General features: G+C 32.3%; 2 protein-coding genes across 2 annotated transcripts; one reads left to right on the top strand and one right to left on the bottom strand.

The window, feature by feature from the left end:
* The first annotated feature begins 2,869 nt into the window (after positions 1 to 2,869).
* LOC123670091 (fibrinogen silencer-binding protein-like) lies at positions 2,870 to 4,527 on the top strand. The gene is made up of 6 exons (XM_045603600.1): positions 2,870 to 3,272; positions 3,375 to 3,467; positions 3,568 to 3,663; positions 4,021 to 4,119; positions 4,201 to 4,418; positions 4,519 to 4,527. The coding sequence occupies exons 1-6, from the start codon at positions 2,870 to 2,872 to the stop codon at positions 4,525 to 4,527; spliced, it is 918 nt and encodes a 305-aa protein (XP_045459556.1).
* LOC123670090 (putative nuclease HARBI1) lies at positions 4,466 to 5,804 on the bottom strand. Its single transcript, XM_045603599.1, has 3 exons — positions 5,596 to 5,804; positions 5,208 to 5,482; positions 4,466 to 5,094 (listed from the first exon to the last, which is right to left on the bottom strand). The coding sequence occupies exons 1-3, from the start codon at positions 5,802 to 5,804 to the stop codon at positions 4,529 to 4,531; spliced, it is 1,050 nt and encodes a 349-aa protein (XP_045459555.1). The 3' UTR covers positions 4,466 to 4,528.
* Between the last annotated feature and the right edge of the window lie 3,292 nt (positions 5,805 to 9,096).

The following is a 9,096-nucleotide window of genomic DNA, read 5'->3' as shown; positions in this document are numbered from 1 at the left end:
GAGCGTCTTATCCGAGAGTTTTTTTTTTGTACGCCGTCGCGTTTTTCGATGAATAACGAATGAGCTGTGTTTTATAAGTGATCATTTGGAAAATTAGTTTTGACTGTCAAAATCGATTGTTATTTATTATTTTTAGAACATTTTTGGTCGATAAGTGTAAAGTCAATACGTTTTCATTTTTCAATGAAATAGTTAATTTACAAGTTGAGTAAAATTTTCATACCTTTTAACAGTATGATTTAAGACAATTTTTGTTTTGGTTAGTGGTGCAGCAGATGCAGCAGATAGACAAATACTAGAAGAGAAGCTTCAAACGGCAACAACGTGAACAACGGCAAAATCCTTTAACCCACATCATCTATGGGTGTAATCTCTCTCTCTCTCTCTAGACACAAATTTAAGATTGTATTTGTTCAATACCCCCTACCGGGTGCGCCATGTGTTGTGTTGTTTATACAATCAATGTTTTAACGAAAACATTAACGTAGCTGTTGCCCATGTCGAAGTAGAAATAATTAAAAACACTATTGACTAAAGGCATACGCAATTTAGACAATCGTCATTACAAACACCGAGAACTGTGCTAGAATTATAAATATAGATTTTAATTTTAAAATCTTTTTAATACAACTAGGTCAGAAAAGAGGCGTAAGGTTCATCAGAATCTAGAAGATTACCCATAGTAGATACCGATAGCCTATAGACGCCGGCAACTCTAGAAGCATCAAAAACACGTTCTTACCGACCCCACCTTCAACCTTACAAAGAACTCTGGTCACCTAACTCGCTACAGGCACACAACACTGCTTGATAGCAGTATTATTTAGCTGTAATCTTATGTAAATTTGAGGCACTTCTCCAGTTAGTCTGCCCCAGATTTTAAGCAGAATATTTATGCTATGCTTCAAACTCTGTTTGAATTCATCAATGATCTGGTAACGTAAGACTAATTCTGATTCTCTAAAAAAGAACTTTGTCTAGAAAAAAATCAACATTTTTCTACTTTTCGATTCTTCTGTACCTATAGCCTTTCATATCGAGAATAAAAAAGTTGATGAAATTTGACCTCATCACACTCTTGGAATCGTAAAAGACATGAAATCCACTCACTCCAAAAATGGAAGCTTGCATTACTTAACCTGTAACGGTTTTAGCAAGTTGTCTTGCTATTTCTTACGCAATAAGCACATTACCTCTTCCTTTTAGATGTAAAATACAACCAACGCTTATTAAAATTCGTCAAGATTAAAACAAAACAAAATTAACAAAACTAATTTCTGTAAAGCGTAAGTATAGTGAAAATAGCAAACCTTCTATAACTAGTAAAATATTTATATCACATAATTCTTTCGTCAATTTCACATTTGTTCTATTAACGAAATAACATAACTTTATCTGAAGGAGATATATACAATAGATAGACAAAATCTTCCAATTTAACCGCCCTTGTTTTTAATTCAGGAAGTTAGAACATCTATTAACGTTTTAAAGCTATAAAATTAAATTTTATTAGGAACGAAAACTTTCAAGTAATTTATTTTTATATTTATTGTAACGACGATGCAGCTTAGGGTGCGTTCGTTAATACTATTTTGCATCCAAATTTCATTCGTAAATGTATCTCTAACCTACCATTAACGCAATCTTGAAGTTTATGAATATTCATGTTAGTACAATCATTAAATGAAAATTTATTTGTACGACTACTTCAAGCGAATAGTTCAGTTGATACCTATACAAAAAAAAATGTGTATATTTCTGGCTTTACTTATCTATTATTTATTGGGTTTTATATGAAGGAGAACGAAAGTAACCGACATAGCCCACAGAATTAGCAAATTGAAGTGGCAGTGGGCTGGTCATCTGTGTAGCTGGACCGATGGCCGTTGGAGCAGACGGGTCCTGGAGTGGAGGATTGCGGAAAACCGGGATGTTTGGCGCGAACTTGGGAAGGCCTATGTCTAGCAGTGGACTGCAATAGGCTGAGCTGAGCTGAGCTGATACGAAGGAAAAAATACATTAAATATGCCACATCTAATAAGTAAAAACAAATGCAGTGTCGAAGCTCTTAGGGTATTTATATAATTGTCAAAATAATGTATCATGACGGTGCACAAATGATGACAAAAATTAGATTACCTCTTTTTAGCTTTAATATTAAAACTAAGATATCTTTTTCTAAATTCCAATCCATATATAAACATAGATAATAATAATAATATAATTCTATGTCTTTTTGCATGTAAGATATCAATTAAGTTTAGCATAATTTTGGTCGGTGGACTCACGTCTGCATTAGGGATACTAAGATAGAATAATTAGTTCTCTTAGGGTTTGTTTCACAATGTACAAGTAAAGTAGCCTATAGCTATTTGACAAATTAATTATGTGACACATAAAAGTTCTAGTTAGTCCTGATTGCGTTTCACAATCATCTTACCTATAAATTTATTTGGCACATAGCTGTTTGCCACTTACTGGTTAGTAGATTTGGCAACCTCGCATTTTATAGTTCCGTTTTGCGAAATACATGTTTTAGAAAAACATTCTGTGTTGTAAATACTCATGAAAATATGTTATAATCGTTTCAAGGTATGGTTTATACTATTCTTTATACATTTTATATACACACAGCTTGAAATATACTATCCCTTAATTTTTTATTGATCAAAACAGTATATACATTCTTTTTTGTATTACTGTGACCGGAACGTTAAACTGTCAAGTGAACAAACGTTAAAGTTGAAAACTGAAAAGTTAAAGACACAGAGTACTTTATTATATATGTTATAGAATATCGTACCGTGATATCGTCATTACGTGTTATTATTTCTGTATTAGTTAATTACAAACGCAAATTTATATAATAATGGCTCAAAAACGCGAAAGAAGTGTCAATTTTTCCCGAGAAGAAGTCGACACTTTAATAAAGTTGGTGGAAAAGAATAAACTTGTTATTGAAAACAAAAAGAGTGATGCGGTAACGTGGGCCGAAAAAGAACGTTGCTGGAAATCAATTGAAATTGATTTCAACTCTGCTAGTGGCGTTACTTTTCGTAGTGCTAAAACATTACGTCTAAAATATGAGGGCATCAAGCGAGACACCAGGAAGAAGTCGGCATTAATACGGGCCGAGACTTATCAAACTGGAGGAGGTCCAAGTTCAGCGCCTGTCTTGACTCCCAGTGAAGTCAAAGTAAAAGAAATGATTTTGTTGTCAATTGATGGCATGGACAGCAAATTCGATTCAGATCACCTACCAAATACAGTGGGTAAGTTATAAATTGAATTGTGTTGGTATATACTGTCCGTTGCTATTATATATATTAATAAGAGGCCCGAGCTCAGCATTACCACCATATTTTTTATTACAGTGTCCTTTTCACCATCACAAAATACTTGCAGCTCTTCTGGTCTTGGTACAGTGGACACAGAAAAACTTATATTAAATATACAAAATCAAGATGGTATGTTTTCCATATTATTTAAAAAAAATATACATTTCTGTTATTTCATTATAATTTTGATGATTTTATACATATAACCAATTCATATTTATCGTTTCAGATATCGTGACTTGCCCTTCTGTTGAATCAGAAGAGGTACAATGTATTGAAAACAATATTAAGGAAACACCTGTTCGTCCGTTGAAACGATCGTTGTGTAAGTTTAAAAATTATTCATGATTTAATTATAATAAATTGAAATTTTTTAAAACAAGTGTTAATTCTATGGTTAAAAAGAATTTCATAATTATCTAACATGTGAGTGAAACCACTTAGGAAGACTTGAGATTTCACTATGAATTTCTTCATACATATATTTTTATTTCATAATAGATATTTTATGTCTAATAAATATGTGAACAAATCTACTTACATATTTATAAGTATTTGTACAGTACCTTTATTAGTTTATATTTTGAAATAAACATTTTTACAGTATGTGTAAAGATTTTTTTTAATTATTTCATTTTTCTTTCATATATTTGTCAAAGCTGTTATTTCTTATCTATTACAGTTGACCATCTTGAAAGTAATTCAGAAGGAGATGAAAACAATAAGAGATGGTCTCAGTGGAAGCCTGCATCTTTAAAATCAAAAAAGCACCCAGCTTTGTGTGAGTTTTTGAGGCAATATTGTTCTTTTCCATATTTATATTTTTATTGTGTATTTACAACATAACTTTTGTATTTTTTAGGTATACCAAAACCTAAAAAACCCTTTGAGAGAGTAGCAGAATCTAAATTAGAAATTATTGAACTACAGAAGACAATTCTTGAAGAGGAATTGATAAATAATAGAAAGAAATTTAGCTTTGAAGAAAAAGAAATGGAGCAACGACAGAAAGAATGGGAGGAACAAAAAAAGAGGTGGAACTTTGAAGAAGAAGAAAGGCAACACAAGAGGGAATTATGGGCCTTGGAAAAAGAATTAATATTAAAAAAAATAAAAGAATAATAAAATACTTTTATATGTATATTTTACTACATTTTATTTTATATCCATAAAATCTTAGGAAATTTAAGTTATCTTAACAAAGATGCAAAGTAATCATTAATTAAATGGTTTCTTACATTATCATCTTGAATGTTTCTATTTAATTCGGTTTCTGTTTCTGTAAAATGATCAAATATTTGTTCTTCGAAATGATCATCTTTCATTTCAATTGCAATGTTGTGCAAAACTGCACAGGCCACAATTATAGGTTGGACACGAGAAACATCTAATATAATTTTTTTAGATAATACTGGAAATCTATTTTTCCATACACCATAGGTCCGTTCCACAACATTTCTGCTTCTTATTTGTGATTCATTATAAAGATGTTCTGCAGGTGTAATTGGATTTTGGAGTGGTGTTAAAAGATAGAATGTATTTTCATAACCCTTATCTCCAACAATCAGACTATTACCAAATTCTTTATTCATAAACCTTTGTTTTATCTTGGAATTATTAAATATAGTTTGGTCATGAGCTGCTCCAGGCCATCTAGCTACAATATCCATTATTTTCAAATTTGCACTGACCACAGTTTGAACATTAAAAGAAAATTGAGATTTTCTGTCCCGATAATTCTCAGCACTATCACCACCTAAAAACACAATTTTACATAGTATGAGACACTCAAATCTAGATAGTGTTTTTTTAACAAATAAATACTAGGTACACTATTGCCTATTGCAACGTGCATTGTTGCATATTTACCTGGCGATTTTATAGGTACATGAGTACAATCAATGGCACCAACAAGTCTTGGAAATCTTGCTATATCATAAAACTCTTGTTGTAACTTAATAACATCTGAGAATTTAATAAACTGTGGTCCTAATTTTGCAATTGCTTGGGAGACCATGTTCACAATCCGACTAGCAGATGCTTTACTTGTACCAGTAAAATCACCTACAACATTGAGAAAACTTCCAGTTGCATAATATCTTAATGTCAACAATAATCTATTAATTGGTGATATAGCATAATTCCTGAAACAAAGAAGATCTATAGTGCATTCTTATTTATTTGTTACATTTGTAAATAAATGGTGTTAGTCCTTTGATAAGCGAATAAAAAATAAGAAAGATAAAAAAATAATTACCTTTCTGTGGTGGAAGAAATATGGTTTACAATTAATAAAAATACGTAATTTACAGCATGTTTAGTAAGGCGAAATCTTATCCTAAAGTCCGTGTCATCCAAGGCTTGCATATAATTAATGCGTTGTCGAAATACAGGATTCCTTCTCGGTCTATTTAAACGATACATAAAATCATCTAATTCGTCTTCAATTATATCAAATATTTCCATTTTTCACATTTTCTTGTACAACTAAACTAACTTTACAACAGAAATTATTTGAATCACAGCTGTCAATCCCGTATTATGGCTGTCAACTAATTTATATGGCAGATAAATTTGCTATTGGCCAGTTGATCTGACATATAGTTTACTGGGTACTTTATTTGCCAGCTAGTGCTATTTGTCAATTGTGAAACGCAAAAGTTGTCGTTATTTGATAAATAAGTTGCAAGTAGCTTATTGGGAACTTTACTTGTACATTGTGAAACAAACCCTTAATGTAAGCTGCAGTAGTGTAACAAGTAAACGATCAGTAATAAAAATAAAAATTGGAATAACAAAATCACGGGCACTATAAGCCTGTGGAAATAACTTTATATATATAAAAAAGAAAAAAAAAATTCCAATCCACATAAATACCATTTCGAAGACAAAAATTAAAGATATTTTAAGTACAATATCAAATACATATAGTGATGGGGGTTTAGTTATTGCTCTAGTTGTCCCAGTTTACTTTCAGGTTTACTGGGAAACGCCTAAGCCGCTTTCCTTCGTTCCTTACCCCACCTGAAAGCCGGGTGCAAATTTTGTAGGTGTTGTTTACCCTTAAGGCGATTTACTCCAAGTATCTGTTAAGCCTATAATTAGAAAACTTTTTCAATTAGTTTAAATTCTCTGTAAGTTGAGTAAGATTTTTGAAGCTTACATCTCGGCGCGATGATAAAATTATTTTACTTGTAAACATTTTACACAATAGCTGTTTGCTGATCAGTTTTATCGTAAATTATGAGTGGGTTACCGGTCGACGTAATCTCTAATGAAATTATAATTTATATTTAGCTGTTACTTATTACTTTTTCAAAGAGAACAAATATTTTATTATAAAAAAAAAATAAGATATTCAATGCCCATTTTTTGGTTATTTTTAAGACTCAATATATATATATATATATATATATATATTTTATATCACTAGGTCGGCAAACAAGCGTACGGCTCACCTGATGGTAAGAGATTACAGTAGTTTATAGATACCTGCAACACCAGAAGCATCGCAAGCGCGTTGCCGACCCAATCCCCAATCCCCCCCAGCTCTTACCTTACTCACCAACAGGAACACAATATCTGTAAGGTCGAGGTACTACCCCAGTCGGGCTGCTCCATATTTTGAGCAGGAAATTCCTGCTGTGCCCTACCTCAGTTAATATCTCAGTTATAATGTTAATGTTATTAGTTTTTATATCAACGAACAAATTTTTCAAAGACTCTAGAATTTAAAAAAAAAGCGAAGAGGTCTTTGCTAAAGTTGGGCTGACAGATCGTGTTGTTAAAGTTGCTGCTTTGGAAGAGTAAAGCAGGCAGATAAAAGTATTGTCAACTGTAGTCTAAATAAAGGGACATAAAATAAAACATAACACCAAGTTTTGAGACTATCTTACTGTTAATGTTTGTGTGTATACATGACTTGGTCACACGTTGGTGTAATGGTCATGGATCTGATTTGTGGCTATTGCGCTGGCGGTTTCGGGTTCGATCATCGTAAATGGGATGCACTCTTATTGGCCATACTGATGTTTGCCGCCATCTGGGTGTTTTTGCTTGTACAGGAATATCCTAGGCCGTTGAGTGTAAGGCCTTCATTTATGATTTACTAAAAATATATGTAACTTATCTCTAAGGACATAGCCTTCTAAAATGCTATAGTAATATATTATAATTTTTATTAACATACCTACCTCCAAAAATATATTATGTTCAATGTTAATGCACATTTAAAAAGGCCGTACAAAAGATTTTAAACCAGTACAAAATGTATAGTAAGAACTTCTTTCGAAAGCAACGGCAAGTATTTCCAACTTTTTTCTCGGTTCACTAGTTTCCGGAAGAATCATTGCGCGCGGGCAGACGGGACGTGACGTCACGCAGAAGTTTTAAATTTAATTAAAGACAACTGCGCTACCGTATGCTGTAGTAAACAGAATATGCAATTTAACAGACTAGCGTTTTAATACACGCTTTTATAAATAGTAAAATAATTTATTTAGAAAAACGTTTAAATTATATGAAACCGTTGCTTTTATAAATTAAAGAATGTTCATTCTTAAAAAAAATTTACGTCATTGATGTTTTATGGTTAAGTAACTTAGTATTTTTTTACTTTTATTAGTTTTCACCACTTTTAGATTTCTCGTTGATGTATTTTTGTTGTGTATTTTTAAATAGAATCTCACATTACCTCACTTTAACCACATAAGTATGTATCTCTTTTATTTTATTGAATGTCATCAGTTCAGCCTATCGCAGTCCACTGCTGGACTTAGGCCTCTCTAAGTTCGCGCCAAAAAATGGTGCGGACACATGTATTTTGCCCATAGTCACCATGCTGGGCATGCGGGTTGATGACCGCAGGGCTGGCTTTGTCGCACCGAAGACGCTGCTACTCGTCTTTGTCATATGTGTTTTAAAGGCAGCAGTTGGATGGTTATCCCACCATCGGTCAGCTTTTTAAGTTCCAAGGCGGTAGTGTAATCCTGCCACCCCTCAGTCGTCTCTTACGATACCCACGGGAAGAGAGGGAGTGGCTATATTCTTTATTACCTTACGGTACATACCACACAGCAAATGAATGTCAATAAATTAATATTCTTTATTTTTCCTTTAACTAAGATGTACAAAAATATATATGAACTGTAAAACATAGATATAACCAAATTGTATAAATATGAAAAGAAATACATATAAGAATTATTGAAATTATAAATTACACCTTTCTTTAAGGCATAGCGCGATACTTTTTTTTTAAATTATTTATAAAGCCATACACATATATAAGGTTAAGTCGGCTTACTATTACTAAGTCGGCTTAATAATTACAAACTATGCGTGTAGACAGAGATCAGCTGTTTCCTTAAATTTAGAGAATGTATATAAAACCAAATAATACGTTTACTGTTATTGCTAGCGAATTTAGAACTAAATACAGAGTGAAACAGGAACATAATATCTTGTCTTGGACATCGGGTATCTGTTATAACTTTATTCTAAGTGCTTCATTAATTTCACATTCTATCAAAAAATGCATTAGATCTTCTTTCTTATTACAAATAACACAATTGCGACTTTCTATTTTTCTCATGAGGTAGCCAAAATTGTTTAATAGAACATGTCCTGACTGTAGTCTAAAACAAGCGATTAGTTCTTTATATGACATCCTAGTATTACTGAACCAAGGAATTCGTGGAGGCTCAGCAGTAAGGCATTTGTACCAAATGCCTTTTTATAGCGTGATACTTTTTGTGCC

The sequence above is a fragment of the Melitaea cinxia genome, chromosome 4 (genome assembly GCF_905220565.1).
Source record: "Melitaea cinxia chromosome 4, ilMelCinx1.1, whole genome shotgun sequence".
Lineage (NCBI taxonomy): Eukaryota > Metazoa > Arthropoda > Insecta > Lepidoptera > Nymphalidae > Melitaea > Melitaea cinxia.
Note: the sequence above shows the minus strand (reverse complement) of the source record. Positions and strands in the feature narration are given on the sequence as shown.

Bases quoted from the DNA above. Each gene is read 5' to 3' on its own strand.
- LOC123670090 (XM_045603599.1), bottom strand. From the start codon at position 5,804: ATGGAAATATTTGATATAATTGAAGACGAATTAGATGATTTTATGTAT. The intron at 5,483-5,595 runs GTAATTATTTTT...TCTTTGTTTCAG, and splicing joins ATTTCTTCCACCACAGAAAG to GAATTATGCTATATCACCAA. The intron at 5,095-5,207 runs GTAAATATGCAA...TTGTGTTTTTAG, and splicing joins TGTACCTATAAAATCGCCAG to GTGGTGATAGTGCTGAGAAT.
- LOC123670091 (XM_045603600.1), top strand. From the start codon at position 2,870: ATGGCTCAAAAACGCGAAAGAAGTGTCAATTTTTCCCGAGAAGAAGTC. The intron at 3,664-4,020 runs GTAAGTTTAAAA...TATCTATTACAG, and splicing joins TCCGTTGAAACGATCGTTGT to TTGACCATCTTGAAAGTAAT. The intron at 4,120-4,200 runs GTGAGTTTTTGA...TGTATTTTTTAG, and splicing joins AAAAAAGCACCCAGCTTTGT to GTATACCAAAACCTAAAAAA.